General features: G+C 42.1%; 1 protein-coding gene across 2 annotated transcripts in view; it reads left to right on the top strand.

Annotated features, from left to right (window-relative positions):
• Positions 1-16,022, top strand: part of Fbh1 (F-box DNA helicase 1) — a 35,861-nt gene that overhangs the window by 8,983 nt on the left and 10,856 nt on the right. For both annotated transcript variants that reach the window (XM_040755542.1, XM_040755543.1), the window contains exons 3-13: positions 2,045-2,646; positions 5,576-5,706; positions 5,811-5,946; positions 6,757-6,947; positions 9,984-10,076; positions 10,520-10,614; positions 12,245-12,413; positions 12,993-13,215; positions 14,111-14,198; positions 14,284-14,370; positions 14,963-15,099. In XM_040755542.1, coding sequence (XP_040611476.1) covers positions 2,045-2,646; positions 5,576-5,706; positions 5,811-5,946; positions 6,757-6,947; positions 9,984-10,076; positions 10,520-10,614; positions 12,245-12,413; positions 12,993-13,215; positions 14,111-14,198; positions 14,284-14,370; positions 14,963-15,099 — 1,952 coding nt within the window. The remainder of the gene's footprint in view (positions 1-2,044; positions 2,647-5,575; positions 5,707-5,810; positions 5,947-6,756; positions 6,948-9,983; positions 10,077-10,519; positions 10,615-12,244; positions 12,414-12,992; positions 13,216-14,110; positions 14,199-14,283; positions 14,371-14,962; positions 15,100-16,022) is intronic.

The following is a 16,022-nucleotide window of genomic DNA, read 5'->3' as shown; positions in this document are numbered from 1 at the left end:
TTAAAATGTTCCTGCCTGTGACAGTGCTTTTTATTTTGGTTATTGTATGTAGGACTGGTTGTTGAACCCAGCATTCTGAGTGCTGTACTGGGAGCCACATCCCCACTCTTTCTGATTTTTGTCCTGAGATGAGCTCTCACTAAACTTATCCTCCTGCCTCAGCCTCCAGAGTAGCTGGATCACAGGCCTGTGTTTCCCCCAGAGATTCACCAGTTGATTCCTTGCTTCTTGATACCTGATCTGTCAAATAAGCCTGACACCCTTGAACATGATGATCTTCTGCTATGTCACAGACATTCCTAGAACCTGTTAAAGTGTTTCCCTGCTACTGTGATGGGCGCATTCTCACACTACCTGACAGGTTTGGGTTTTTGTTTGTTTGGTTAGTTTTGGTTTTTTATTTAGAAACTTTCATTTTTTTTAAATTGACATGCAGTGTTTATCCTTATTAATGGAGTACAGTGGGGTAATTTGATACCGTATACAATGTGTAATCTAGTATGGGTCACTAATTAATCTCTTTAATTTTGATACCATTAATACATAAAATTGACTTCTAGCAATTTGATTTTTTTTGTCACCCCTCTTTATATCAAACTAATGAATCCAATCTAGTTTGAATAATCCGTATTTCTCAATTTGGGGGCTGCTATAACCAATTCTGTGAGGCAGTTTCAGACTTAATTCTAAGTTCTGAAGTTCAGTTTGCCTTGTGTGGATAAGCCAACTTCTCTCCTGTCTTGTTAGTTCCTTGGGTCTTTGATGCTGAGTGTGTAGTGGTGTTTTCACTTGTGTGTGACTGACTTTGGCAATTAAGAAGTATCTGGATTTAGCCAACCAGCCCTTACAGGTGTGAAACCCTAGTCTTTTATATTGCTCTGGCAGCAGTTATAAATGATGTCCCTTTCCCTGATTGTGGAACCTCCAATTGTGGCACCAGCGCCACAAGCAACTCCAAGGTATCAGGAAAAGAGAGACCAGACGTCCAGCTGTTTGTACTAAGAGAATGCATGTGCTGCCTTTATTGCCAGGAGAATGTGTGTGTGTGTCTTCATTACAAGTGCTAAGAGGTCTCTCTTTTGTAGGAGGCAGGAGCTTTATATACAGACTTACAGCACAGTGGAAAAACCCCAGGTAGAAGAGAGCATGTTTTCCTCCTGCTGAATGTTGATGTCAGAGGGTGAAGGCCAGGGCAGTAAGCCAGGACTAGAAAACAGGAAGCACTTGGGCTGGAAAACAAGTTGCACTTGTAGGCTGACCAGCAACTCACAGAGACCCTGTGGGGCTGGGGCCCAACACCTGATATGACATTAATTTCAAGTCTGTAATCCATTTAAAGGCTAATTCTGGTTGCAATCCATTCTCTTTCTTTCCAAAGTAAGAATTTGAGTTTTACCATTTAGAAAGGAACCATAAATTGTTGTACATTGAGACTTTATTTAGAAAAAGCTGTAGTGATTTCTGAGATCACCATTGTTTGGGCTCTGTCTTGGAAGGTAGTGAGGTCTGGGAGTGTCACTTCATAGTCCTCTCAAAATGCTGACTGAGTACATGTGAAGAAGAGATGGGTGTAATGCTTATACAATGAGAAAATTCCAATTTAAAAGTGACAGAATCATAGTAGGAAATAAAAACTAAACTTATTTGAGTGGTCAGATGAAGAATAGACACTTCTGAGCCTGATAAAGCATATTTCTTTCTGCTCGTGCAGACTTAGAATTGCTGTTGTGGGAGCAAGCCGGGAAGCTGCACTAGGTCTGGGATGTGAATGTAAGCAGCTGTTTCTTGTCTGTTTACCCACTCAGGAGTGCAGCATCTGATCTTATGCATATATTTGCTTGCATGGTAGAGTGTTGGTCAATAGACATCAGTTGTCTCTTGCTAAATTTGTGTGAATATTTTTATATTAGCTATTTATATGACCACCTGACCCATAAGCACACTAGTGTTTCTTTTCTCTGTTAACATAGATAAGTTGATAGTCTTATTTACATCAATAGCCACTGATTTTTTTTTTCCTGTTCTGTTTGGGTTCTCTCTACAGGTCGAGGATGTCAGAGATTTATTACTGAGTTCTTCCTAGTTGGCCACCAGCGTTGTACCAATGACATGGCCAAAAGCAATTCTGTTGGCCGGGACAGCTGTCAAGACTCTGAGGGTGATATGATTTTTCCTGCAGAGAGCAGTTGTACTTTGCCTCAGGACGATAATGGAGAAGCTAGGCTGGGCTCATCAGGGTCTGCTCTTCCTACCAGGAAACGGTCTCGTTCCTTTGAGGAAGAGAGCAATAAAACTGCAGAGCCCAGCCAGTGGGATGGAGTTACCAAGAAGACTCCACGTCATCGTTTGCTCTCATCATGTACAAGGCTTAGGGAAGTCAGGCAGGAAGCAGAGGATGGTTTGTCACAGTGCTTTACAGAGTCTAGAGAACCTGGCCGAGACATTGAAGACATTGGTCCCGATCCCTTTCCTGACTCATACTATGGGCTTCTTGGAACTTTGCCTTGCCAAGAGGTACCCAGCCACATTTGTAGACTGCCTAGTGAAGTCCTGAGGCACATCTTTGCCTTCCTTCCAGTGGAGGATCTCTACTGGAACCTCAGCTTGGTGTGCCACCTTTGGAGGGAAATCATCAGTGACCCACTGGTAAGTGAAGTGCTCAGGCCTCGAGCAGCGTGCAGATTAGCGTCACTTAGTGCAGATTTCTGAGGAGAGGACCATTTCAAAGTGGTGCTTTCCATTTGCTTCATGAGTAAAGCGCAAACTTCTCAGGCATTTGGGGCCATCCAGGCTTGTCCTGCCAAATCACTTCTCACAGTTCTGTTTTCTCTCTCAAGCACTTGATTTGCTGTACCCAGATCATAGACTGTATATTTGGCCCACGATGTGGTGTAATTCGCCCATGCCATTTAGAGTAAGGTCACCATACCTTACTTGTTGCCATTTCACTAGTTCTTCAAGGCTTATCAGTTGTAGGAACTATGCCTTCCCATCCTGTCCCATTGAAGTTCATCACTGCCTTTTTGCTAATACAGCAATTGATACCTCTGGTGGTGTAATTATGTTACTGTATTCGGTTTTAGTAACCCATTCTCTTCCATGTCTTTTTTTCTCTTCCCTATTTGAATCACTTCATATTTATATTTTCTGTGCATAGACTGGGCTACTTTTCTGCCTTCTCTACTTTGTTGTACAGTCATGCTGGAGAAAGTACTTTTGTTCAGACTCTCCTTTGTCCATCAGGGAGGAGGTTAGTTGCTCCCTGTAGAATTGTCAGTATTCTTTTATTTTATTTTGTTTTTCCTGGATCTTGATCATCTTTTTTGTTTGTATTTTCTCAACATGATGCTGTTTATGGGAAGCTTAGTTTTCACACCACTCCCCTGAATATTTTCTTTGTACATTCATTGCACTCTTGACTTTCTCTTGTGGTGACCTAAACACTATCAATAGCATTTATGTTATTTTGTAGCACAGTGACAACTGCCCAGCTAGACCTCAGAGATCCATGAGCTGAATTTTGTACAGCCCCAAACAGGAAAGCTAAGTACAAAAGCTGATGGGAGAAGTTTCATGTCACTTTAGCATTCTACTGTGGGGTTTTACTTAGTTCCTGAGTTCTGAGAAATGCTTTTATGACTTTATTAGATGTGAACCTTGTTTGCTTGTACTATTTCTGTCAACTAAATGGCAAACTCTCTTGTGTGAGCTGAGTACTGGTGGTGGGGTTAAGTAACAGTTTTTTTGTTTGGCAAGATTTCTTGGGACCACATCCAAGCTTGCACTTCTCTCTTAAAATGTTACAGTGCTGCCATTCTGATCAGCAGCAGCAGTGCATGTCTTATTTTCAGTAGTCTGCCATGGCTTGCAGGTCCTTGTAGCATCTATGTCTGACTCTCACGTTACAACAGTGTTGGCCTCACCAAAGGAATTTGGCTCTTTCCCCTTCTCTTCAGTCTTTTGGCAGAGTGTGAGGCATGCTGGTGTTGATTGTTCGTTAAATGTTCTGTAGGATTCCCCAGGGGAGCCATCTGGTCCTAGGCTTCTTTATGATGGAAGTTTTGATTTTTGATTCTATTTCTTTACTAATTATCATTCTGTTTAAATTTTCTGTTTTTGTTATTCAGACTTGGTAGGATGTGTGTTTCTAGGAATTTTTTATCCATTTTTTTTTTACCCCTTGTAGTCCTTTTGGTTCTATGGCATTCATTTTAATGTTCCTTTTTCTTAGTTGATCTAGCTAAGGGTTGTTACTAATATCATTACTGTTATTAGTGCTGTTTTTAGGCAGTCTTTATGTAGTCCAGACTACCATCAAATTCTTCATCCTCCTCCTTCCACCTCCCCAGGTTATAGATGTGCCCTGCTGTGTCCAGTTCTGTTCTACTCTTTGTAATTTCCTCTCTTCTGCTGGTTTTGCGTTGTGTTCCTTTTTTGTTGTTCTTTGAGGTAGTTTGTTCTTTCAGGTCTTTTTCAGTGCTAGGGATTGAACCTATGCCTTGCACATAGGCAAATTCTCTACCATCGACATTTTAACAAATGCTCAATCCTTCTCTGTTGTAAAAAGAAGCATTTTAACTGTAAGCTCGCTGACCAGCACTGTTTTCACACTGTCTTATAAGTTTTGCTGTGTTGTGTCTTTGTTTTCACCTGTCTTAGGGTACTTTCTTTGTGATTTCTTCTTTGACCCATTGGTTATTCCAAGGGTGCACTGTGTAGCCAGATGCACTGATAGATGCCTGTATCCCAGCACTAGGGAGGTGGTGGTAGGAGGACCATGAGTTCAAGACCAGCCTCAGTTATGCGTAATTAGTACCAGGCCAGCCTCAGTTACATTACCATGTACTCTTCATCTCAAGAATAGGAATGCCTGCCTGATTTCAGTTATAGGTAGCATGATTTTCCTGCTGCCTTGATTTATAGTGTCCTCATGTTGTTACTGAAAAGATTTGTGGTATAACTTCAGCCATTTTAATTGATTGACTGGCTTTATGACTCAGGATGTGATCCAGTGTGGGGAATGTTCATGGGGCTTGGGATGAGATTGGATTTTGCTCCTGTTGGATGGAGTGTCTGTATGGATCTGTTAGGTTCAGTTGTCTGTAGTGCTGTTGAAATCCAGCATCTCCTTACACATCTCTGCCATCTAATTTCTTCCTTCGGTCCTGTCAGTGTTTGCTTCATATCAGTATGCTCTAGTAGATGGTGTTACTCTCTCCGTTGTCACATCGTGGTGAAGATGTCACTGTGTAGCATTCTCACTCCATAATGCCTTCCTCTGTGTCATGTGACAGTTGTTGACTTAAGGTCAGTATGGTGCTGCTCACCTGGTACTTCAGATAAGGAAACCAGGTGCTATCTTTTCCTAGCTCCTGTAACATTTGTGTTAGAGCCAAGACCAAGGCCCAGTTGTCCTAGTTTCCAACTCAGGTTCGGACAGTTTCTCCCTGGTCTGCCCAGCTTTGGATTGGGAGCTGTATTTGCTTTGCATTTGGTAGGTTTTCTCTGTTGGTGACTCAGTCTTTCTAAGAATTGTGGTCTGGATGTTATTTCATTTTTTTTTTCAACTATATAGTTCATTCCTTGGAAAAAGCTATATCATCGATACTTGATAAATGAAGAGCAGGCTGTCAGCAAGGTGGATGGCATTCTCTTGAGCCATGGCATAGAAAAGGACTCAGACTTATGTGTGCTGAACCTCATACGGTGAGTGTCTTTCCTCCTGTTTGAGAGACAGTTTTCAAAGTCCTTTCTCATGTGTTTCCTCACAATTGTCTTCCTTCTGGACTCATTTCTTGAGTATTTTACAGATACACAGCCACTACCAAATGCTCCCCAAGTGTAGACCCTGAGAGGGTGCTATGGAGCCTGAGGGATCACCCTCTGCTTTTGGAGGCTGAGGCATGCATGCGTCAACAACTACCTGACCTCTATGCATCTGCTGGGGTATGTAAACTGAGAGGGTGTGGGGGTACTCTGGGGGATGGTGACATCATTTCTCACTGGAAGTCTATTTCTGATTAAGAATAGTTGAAGATGATTATATATATATATATATATATATATATATATATATATATATATTCTCTCAAATCTTTCATTGAATCTCTGAATAGCATTAATCTTGTTAATGGTCTCTTTGGAGAAATAAAAGGCCCAATTTTTAGCTTCTTGAATGCTAGTTATCTAGCCTCTGAACACTTGGAGTGATAGGGTTTCTTTATGATAGCCCTTTTAAAAATGGTATACGCCAGACAATGGTGGCACACCTTTAATCCCAGAAGAGGCAGGTGGATCTCTGAGTTTGAGGCCAGCCTGGTGTACAGAGAAAATTCCAGGATAGCCATGCTACACAAAGAAACCTATCTCAAATAAACAAAAAACAAAAAAACCCAACCCAATATATGCATATATTTTATGTGTTTAGGTCGACACATGTGTGCAGGAGCTTGTGGAGGTTAGAGAGATCCCATGGAACTAGAGTTACAGGTGGTTATGAACTGCCATGTAGATGCTAACCCTAGGTCTTCAACAAGAATAGCAAATGCTCTTAACCACTGAGCCATTTCTCTAGTCCTTGAGGTAGCTCTTTCCTTGTTGGCACCTTGGGTAATTTGAAAGAGTCAGAAAGATTAAAGGTGTCACTATAGATGCACAGTAAATAAGATGCTGGAAATAACCATCAGTTTCCTCACTAGTTTCCAGAATGTGGTTGGATCTAGCTTCTCCTCCTATCCTGTATACCTCTCTTTGAAGGGCATTAACGTCTGGGCCTTGGTGGCTGCCATGGTGCTCCTCTCCAGCTGCGTGAACGACATCCAGCATCTGCTCTTCTGCCTCAGGAGACCCAGCTCCACAGTGACCATGCCAGATGTCACCGAGACCTTATACTGCATAGCTGTGCTCCTTTATGCCATGAGGGAGAAGGGGATTAACATCAGCAATAGGTAACACTCTGGAAAGGAGTTGCTATGATAAATCACAAGGCCCCTTCCTAGCTCCTCCTTTCCTCTAGGTAAGGGAACTAACTGGGCTGTGGGAATGCAATTCCAAGTGCTTTGTGACTATCATGTGCCAGTCAACTAAGATTTCTTCATATAGCTCCTATGTTGGGTATTGAAGCTATAGGTGAAGGTGAAATGCCTCACAGTACTCACACCTGCTACATTTTCCTAGAAAAACATTAGCATTTTCTTTTTCCCTTGCTCACTTTTACATTAGACTATAGGATCATGTGAGTGTTAATGACATTATCTTCTTAATGTAAGAAAGGCCTAAAGTGCCAGGTGTTGGTGGCACATGCCTTTAATCCCAGCACTTAGGAGGCAGAAACAGGCAGATCGCTTGAGTTTGAGGTCAGCCTGGTCTACAAAGCAAGTTCCAGGACAGCCTCCAAAACAATACAGAGAGAAACCCTGTCTTGAAAAACCAAAAAAAAAAAAAAAAAAAAAAAAAAAAGAAAGAAAGAAAGGCCTAAAGTGTTGGTTGCTCATTCAGCATTTCTTAAATTTTAGAAGCACTCTTATTTACATATCAACCCCCCATTCCCTCATCCTCCCATCCTGTCATGCATCCCACTGACCCCCCCAGCCCACTCCCCAGGGATAGTGAGGCCCTCCATGGAGAACCATAAAAGTCCATCACATCATTTAGGGGAGGGCCCAGGCCCTCCTTCCCGTATATAGACTGCAATGGTACCCCCTCCATAGGGAATGAGCTCCCAAAGTCCATTTGTGCTCTAGGGATAAACACTGGCTCCACTATTAGAGTTCCTATAGACTGCTCTGGCCTCCTAGCTGGCACTCAAATTCAGAGGGCTTGGTTCGGTCCAATGCTGGTTTCCCAGCTTTACAACTAGGGTCTTCGTGCTCTCACTAGGTCAGGTCAACTGTTTCTGTGGGTTTCTCCAGCAGTCTTGGCTCCTTTGCTCATCCCTCCTCCTTCTCCGCAACTGGATTCCAGGAGTATGGTTCAGTGTTTAGCTGTGGGTGCCTGTTTCTGCTTCAGTCAGCTGCTAGATGAAGGCTCTAGGAATGGCTCAGCATTATCTTGTCAGTGATAAAATATGCAAAGATAATAGCAAGCTGGAAATTGTCCAGGCACAAGAGAGTCCACTGTGAAAATACTAACACTGCCTGTTCAGTGCAATAAGACAGGCAGGGCATAAGCACACAGACGCTGTAGGGAATGATATGTGTTATAATGGGAGCAGAGTGGAGCTCTGTGAGAGGGCAGTGGGGAAGCATTGTTTTAGATGGAATGAGCAAACACTTCTCTGAGGAAGTCTGAATGTCAAAGAGGAACCTCCATTTGGAGAAATAGGAAAGATCATTTTAAGAGAAAGAATAGGTAAGTGAAGGACCCAAAGTTGGAATGAATTTGATAAATATCAGGAAAGTTCAGTGTGGCAGAGTGCATGGAATATGGGAGAAACTAGTGCACAATTATGAGAGACGTCTGGGGAGCGGGGAAGGACGGATCTTTAAAATCCGGTTATGGGTGCTGTATATGGAATGGCCTGTCCTTAGATCTGAAGTGGTGAAGACAGGCAGCCATCATACAGCCAGTTCTAGAGAAGCAGAAACCCAGAGGGTTTCTTCTCTAGGAAAAGACTGACCCCTGGAATTAATGAGCCCCATGAGAAACACAGCAGTGACCCCATCATCCTTGGTAAGCTAGTACAGTACATTGTTCTCCAGCAGTGTCCTATCACTTTATTCCCAAGTTATGCTCAGTTTGTCAACTGGTTTATATTGTAGCCCACTCCATGGCATTGAGGTCTGGGGCAATAAGTTCTATAAGATTTCACCAAGACAAATGATCAAATCAAGAACAGTATCCTCATAAGCAAATTTATACTTACTGCAATTCTGTGTGTGTATGGACACTGTAACAGTATCATAGACCAGGTTGTTTCTGCTTTCTTGCCCTTTTGGAGACTGGAGATCCAAGAACAAGGTGAGGAAGATTGGGTTTCTAGTGAGTCCTCTTCTCTGTATCCCAGGAAGAGAGAGATGGGAGCAGGGGAGACAGAGCACTTGACATTGTGTCTCTTCATATAAAAGTGAGTTCTAGTGGATCATGGATGTAGCTTTGTCACTGCATTGAATCGTAATTCTCTCCTTCCTTCCTTTCTTCCAGCAGTCCTTTGGTATTAGGGCTTCAGCTTTTGAATTTCAGAAGGGGCACAGTTCAGTTCATAGTAGTGTGGTATGTTGATCTGGTTGTATGCCCAGCCCCTGAAATGTTATTTAAGGTATCTTTTTTTCATCAAAAAGAGTGATGCTTTGAGATCAGCTCCTTGCTCTGGAGTGGAGCAGAGCACTTAGTGGGTAATTAGTGTTCCAGGTTGCTGAATGTGGACTCCATGTACACATGAGAGGTTTTGGAGCTGCTTTGGGTGGACTGAGTTTGTTATGTCTTGTTCCTCTATTGTCATCTTTGGTTCCCTTTAGCTGTTCTGTCATCATGTCATTGGTGTTCTTGTCTTACTAGCCAAGAAGCACCTCTTCTTGGGAAGTTTTAAAGGGGAATGTTATTCATGCTTCTAAACCAATGTCACCAGACAGAAGAGCAACTGAGGTTCAGAAAGATGGCCTTAAGCTTAGCAGTAAGGTTGTATTATTTAAGCAGGGTTCACATTGCTAGAAGTGGAGTTTATACCTGCTTTCCAGTGGATCTTCTACTCTGTTGACTGCTTGCCTCTTAAGATCACGGATAGTACTCTTGTTCCTTCAAGAGTGTGTCCTGGTCTCCTCTGTGTGATGTACACATAGAAGAGACAGTGCCTGTGTCTCAGAACACGCATTCGCAGAAGGGCTCTTGTCAGCTGTAGAGAATGACGTCTTTTCTTTCCATTTTTTTCAACAAAATGTAATATTCTTTCTGGAAATGATAAGGAGTTGAAATATATCCAAAAAAAAATGAGACAGATGATGACTTAAATGTGTAAGTCTCTAAATCTACTTTTTTCCCCCCACTAGGATTCACTACAACATTTTCTATTGCCTATATCTTCAGGAGAATTCCTGTACTCAGGCCACCAAAGTTAAAGAGGAGCCATCTGTCTGGCCAGGGTACGTATACATTATATACTCTTCTGTTGCTTTTTGAGGCAAAGTTCAATGTGCAACCCAGACTGGTCTTGAGTTCAGATAATCCACACTCCTCCTGTCTCTGCCTCCTGAGTGCTGGTCTTACAGACATGAATCACGATGCTGGTTTGACTTCCTTTCTTGACTCTTTTTCATGTGTGAGGACAAGAGGTGTTTTGCTTTGATCTGTTTATTGAGGCATGAGTTACATTGTATAAATTTCACCCATTTGGAGTTTGGTGGTTTTTAGTATATTTAGTAGCATCTTGATCTAGTTTCAGAACATTTAACACCTCCCCCCCACACACAAAGGAGGTATATTGGGGGGTCTACTGATGTGTATCCAGTTTGCTTGTTTGGTTTTTGGACTGGCCATCCCTTGGGCTTTTTAATTCCTGTTTTTCTAATTTCTGTAATGATTATAGCAAGAAAACATCTATCCAACTAACACACGAACAACAGCTGATTCTGAACCATAAGATGGAGCCTCTCCAGGTGGTAAAAATTATGGCATTTGCAGGTAAGGGAGCTCCTGTCAGGTTCCCAGAGTATAACATCAGGTTCATGATATGGTTGCTTTTCCTGGCTAATCACTATATGCCCTTTCTACTGCCTGCTGGAGCACTCTGACCTTGATCTTTTACTGAATTACTTTAATCAGTCCCCAAAGCAGGAGCAAAGAAGTACTGGTTTTCTCTTACCACTATTTATAATATTCACATTGGATTCTGCTTAGGCAGGTAGTTCCTAGGCATTATTTTATGGAGTCTATCAGGGAGGTAGGGTGAGCCCCTCCTTTATCATTGTATATTCCTTGTCAGCAATTCCTTCTGGAGAGGCAGGTCATATTAATTAGTTTTACAGGGTTCAGTAGCTCCCTAGTCTTTGATGTCTTGAAGGTTCTCTCTTGGTTCAACCTGCTTCCCAAAATATATAGTCACTTGTGCCTCTGTTCTTAAGAGTTTCCTGAAATACTTGGAGAGTCTTGTCTGAACTGGTAGTTTTTCTTTCTGTAATTCCTTCCTGCTGCTTTTCTACTTTGATATCCTGCTGGCCACATTCAATAAACACCTGCAGTGGCCTGCCATGGTGCTAGTCCAGCAGCATTCTGTGAGGTTGGTTAGATTACCTTGTTTTATGGAGACACTGAAGTTTAGAGAGACTTACTTTAGTTTAAATAAGCAAGTGGCAGAGCCAGAATCAGTTGAACTCTGTCTCTCTAGGATGCCTTCATTCCCTCCCTTCTTTACCCTTCCCACTCCATTTCTCTTCTGTTGCTGTTGTGATGTGTTGACTCTCATCATTTCTGTCTCTTCCTGATGAAGGCCTTTGTTAGTCATTTGAATTCCAGATACCTGATTGCTGAACTCAATGTAACTAATTTGCTAATTGATCATACCTCATTACCAAACATTGAAAGTAGTGAGCATATGCATTATTCTGTAAGTGTATCTGCTTGGTCCATGAGCATCTTCAGAGCAGCCTTATTAGACTGGGAAGAAGGAGTCATGTTCTCAGTCTCACCTCACAGAGGAGACCGTTTTTGTTTCTAGTTCTCTTTTTCCTACCCTGTGCTACTTTATATTCTCATTTTGTTATCTCGTTTCACCCTGTGTTGCTGTTCATTTCTAACTAGATTATAATCTTTTTATTATTTCTCAGTGCTTGGCACATAGGTGACCACACAATAAGTACTCAGTAAATATTTGTTTAATGAAATACAGATTGATTAGCTGAATAAGTTGGATGAGTGGTAGGAAGGTAGAACAGGTGAAGTTCATAGTAGATCGGAGGTATCCTTGAGTCCCCTGTGCGTGTTCTTACTTCAGAGACAAGAATGACTAGTGCAATAACAGCCAGCTGTTACTGAGTTCTTGCTCCTGGGGACCTTTGTTCTCTCAAACCCACATAGCAAGTCAGGAAGATCAGGCAGCTTGGCCTTTCCTCCCTTTCCTGTTTGGCTCCTGCCAAGACCCCAGGTACCTTAATCTTATGTGAGATCTCCTACTCCTTTCATGGCACCTCTTTTATCAATGTTGATGTCAGTCTCAAGTCAGAGGAAGGATAAGCCTGAGAAAGACCTGAGCGGGGATCCTGGTGAATGATTTTCTTAGTCAGAGAGTCACATTCTTTCCTCTTGGCTTCCACAGGCACCGGGAAAACTTCTACCCTGGTCAAGTATGCTGAGAAGTGGTCTCAGAGCAGGTTTCTATATGTCACATTCAACAAGAGCATTGCAAAGCAGGCAGAGCTTGTCTTCCCCAGCAATGTCATCTGCAAAACCTTCCACTCCATGGCCTATAGTCACGTCGGGCGAAAGTGAGCATCACAAGTGCTGGTGTCATTTCACGTGGCTACTGTATTCCTGTAATGGTCGTTATGATCATACTCTACAATATTAAGAAAAATGTCATGCTGTTCTCGCCATGTAAAAGCAAGAGATAGAAAAAGAGCTTTGATGACCATACTTTTACACCCTAAAAATGCTTTGTTTACAAATAGCTATCTCACTAAGAAGGGACTTGTGTTTCTCTGGAATTGGGGAATTGAAGTTCAATATGTCAGAAATTCTGAAGCGTTGTAGGTATTCCTGGGGAGGATGAATGGGGAAACCCTCATACAGCTGAGGCTTTGTGGACAGTGAAGGCTTAAGGAACCATGGGTATCTTATTGGGTTGGGGAGGGACGATTTGGAGCACGATCCACACCAAAACCAGTAGCAGCTGCTGTGAGCTGATTCATACTACTCTCTGGGTTGTCATTTGAGAGTTCATAAGTTTAAGCCTCAGTGCAGATGTGGTTTTTAAAACCTGGAATTACCTTGACGAGAACTGGGGATACAGTAAATACCACAATGCCTGTGAAGCCCAATGTCATTCACTGTGGTGTGCATTACAGGTACCAGCTGAAGAAGAAGTTGAATCTTTTCAAGTTAACGCCCTTCATGGTTAACTCTGTCCTTGCAGAAGGGAAAGGTGGATTCATAAGGGCCAAGTTAGTGTGTAAGACTTTAGAGAACTTCTTTGCATCAGCTGACGAAGAGTTGACTATCGATCATGTGCCCATTTGGTGCAAGAATAGCCAAGGACAGAGAGTCATGGTTGAGCAGAGTGAGAAGCTGGTAAGTGCCCAGTATATTCAGAGTATATTTGTCTTTCATTTTTTCAGAACCACTTGTAGAAAGGTGAAAATGGACAGGTGAGACAAAGCCTTCATGACAAGTGGGAATCACATGGCCTCTTCTGTAAGGAACACTCACAGGCATCTCCCTTAACTCTCATAGTAGTCCTACTGGGTTTTATTTGTCTCTATTTTGGGGGGGGGTCTCTGTGACCCAGGCTAACCTCAAACTCAAGATTCTCCTGTGTCAGTTTCCCTAGTGCTAGGATCACAGAAAAGTGTATGTTTTATCACTCTCCAAAGTTTTCCCATATACCGGGTAAGAACAGACATGGAGGACTTGCCCATAGTTTTAAGAGCTCAGCAATTGGGATGATCCCCGCCACCCCACCCTCATTATGGCTCTACACACATTTTTCTTGTGAAAAATCTGTTCCCTAATAGATCATTTATTTATTTATTTATTGGATTTTTTTCAAGACAGGGTTTCTCTGTATTGTTTTGGAGGCTGTCCTGGAACTCACTCTGTAGACCAGGCTGGCCTCGAACTCACAGAGATCTGCCTGCCTCTGACTCCCGAGTGCTGGGATTAAAGGTGTGCACTGCCAATGCCTGGCTAGATTTTTTTTTACTGAATTGTTAGTACAACTCTACAAAAACAGTTAAATCTTTGTGGTTCATCAGTTGTTGAGGTCTTTGATCTTTGCTGTGCTGTGGCCCCAGCCTTGCTATCTCTCTGAGCACTTGCGATCTCAGTGTTAAAACTCTACAGAGCCCTGGAAGGATGGGATGATATCTTTACTCCCACTGCACTGTGTGGAAGCAGAAGTGTGATTTCAGGGTACTGTCTCTTCCAGAGTCTTAAACTTTGGGTTCCTGTGTTACTTACTTTTTAGAACGGTGTCCATGAAGCAAGCCGACTTTGGGACAACATGCGGAAGCTGGGGGAATGCAAAGAAGAGGCATACCAAATGACACATGATGGTAGGCAGCTTTCCTAACACTGGTGTCTATTAGATGGAACTGCTTTGCCTACAAATTGTGATTCTTGGTTCCTACTCTCTTCTAGGCTATTTGAAACTCTGGCAGCTGAGCAAGCCTTTGCTTGCCTCTTTTGACGCCATCTTTGTGGATGAGGCCCAGGACTGTACCCCAGGTGATAAACTATTCAGGACATCAGTAGTCTCAAATACATAGAAACAGCATCATGATTATGTAAGAAGACACATACATGGAATAAATTGGTTATTCTTATTTATAATAAAGAAAAGGAGCAAATGATTCTCAGTCTTTCAGAAATTAGACCTAAGATTTTCACAGTTGTCTGTTGCCCACACCTCCTTATGTTACTGAAGTTGTTCTTGGTGACTATTTCATCAGAATACAGGCATCTAGCCTCGTGCTGGGTGAGAAAAGGTAGTCCATTTACAGTGAAATTTTGTGTTGCATGACCATTAGAGAACAGACAGTATTAAAAATTTGACTCTCTAGGTAATTTGGAGGTGTTATATTATTAGAATAGAAATTACATTTGTCTATATATTTTCTAACAATCAATTCACCTACCAGATACTGTGCTCAAGATAAAATTGTGCCCTTTTATTGAATGCCTGCCCAGTATGAAAAGAAAACTGTTGCTTGTCTTGGGCTGGTTTAGTTTTGGTTTGTTTTCTTTCTTAAATATGCTTTCTTTTTGCTGTGTGGATGTTGCCCTTCAGAATTCTCACTTTTCCTCTTACTGGTTGCAGCTATCATGAACATAGTTCTGTCTCAGCCATGTGGGAAGATCTTTGTCGGGGACCCCCACCAACAAATCTATACCTTCCGAGGGGCAGTGAATGCTTTGTTCACAGTCCCCCACACCCACGTCTTTTATCTCACACAGGTAAGAATTTGTGCTGCTTCTCAGGCCCTAGAGCACCTAAGCAAGCGTTCTGTTTCCCCTCTTAGTTTTTTTAATGTGCCAGCACTGTGGAAGACATATTTTTTATAAATAACAAACCAGTATAGTATTTAGCTGAAGTCCATGGTTCATTCATTTTTTTAAAGTTTTTGCTGCTTTAGGATTATACATTATGGACAGTCATGCCTGCTTCTAGTTTTCTTCAAAGTGACATTTTATCAGCCTTAACCTTGGTTTTGATGACATATTGATAGTTTTTAAAAGTAGTGATCAAGTAGTCTGTGTGCTGAAACAGGCTGTCTAGTTAGTGGAGGATCCTGGGAGTGGAGCATTTGTTTCTCTATACGTATTATGCTTCTCCTTTCATAGCAAGAGAACAGCTCATTTAAGTGTCTGGAAACTGTTAAACTCTGGCAGAGAGAGACAGAATTGTTTAAGTGTGAGATGAGAAGCGAATATGTGAGGCTAGAAGTTTGAGGGCCAAGTGGAGCTGGAGACAGTGGTAAGATTGTGTGTGTGATACCCCGGTGATAGAGGCTAGAAAGATGGCGCAGAGGTTAGGAGTGCTTAATGGTCTTGCAAAGAACTCCAGTTTGGTTCCTAGCACCCATGTTAAGTAACAACCGCCTGTACCACCATCCCCAGAAGGATCTATTGCTTTTGGCTTCTGTGGACAACACTGCATTAACATACACATACCCCCCCCCAGATACACATATACCTAATTAAAAATAGTAAAAATAAATCTTTAAAAGGAGAAAATGCTGCTGTTAATGGAAACAGTAATTTTTCAATCTTGTGTCTAAGTGATTTTATTTTAGTGAAGTTCAGTATCCCTTTCCTATGTAGAGTGAGTTAGGCCTTGGCAGTGACAGAAATGAGCTCACTTATCTCTGAGCAGGTTG

The sequence above is a fragment of the Mesocricetus auratus genome, unplaced genomic scaffold (assembly GCF_017639785.1).
Source record: "Mesocricetus auratus isolate SY011 unplaced genomic scaffold, BCM_Maur_2.0 Super-Scaffold_100013, whole genome shotgun sequence".
In the NCBI taxonomy this organism is placed as follows: Eukaryota; Metazoa; Chordata; class Mammalia; order Rodentia; family Cricetidae; genus Mesocricetus; species Mesocricetus auratus.
Note: the sequence above shows the minus strand (reverse complement) of the source record. Positions and strands in the feature narration are given on the sequence as shown.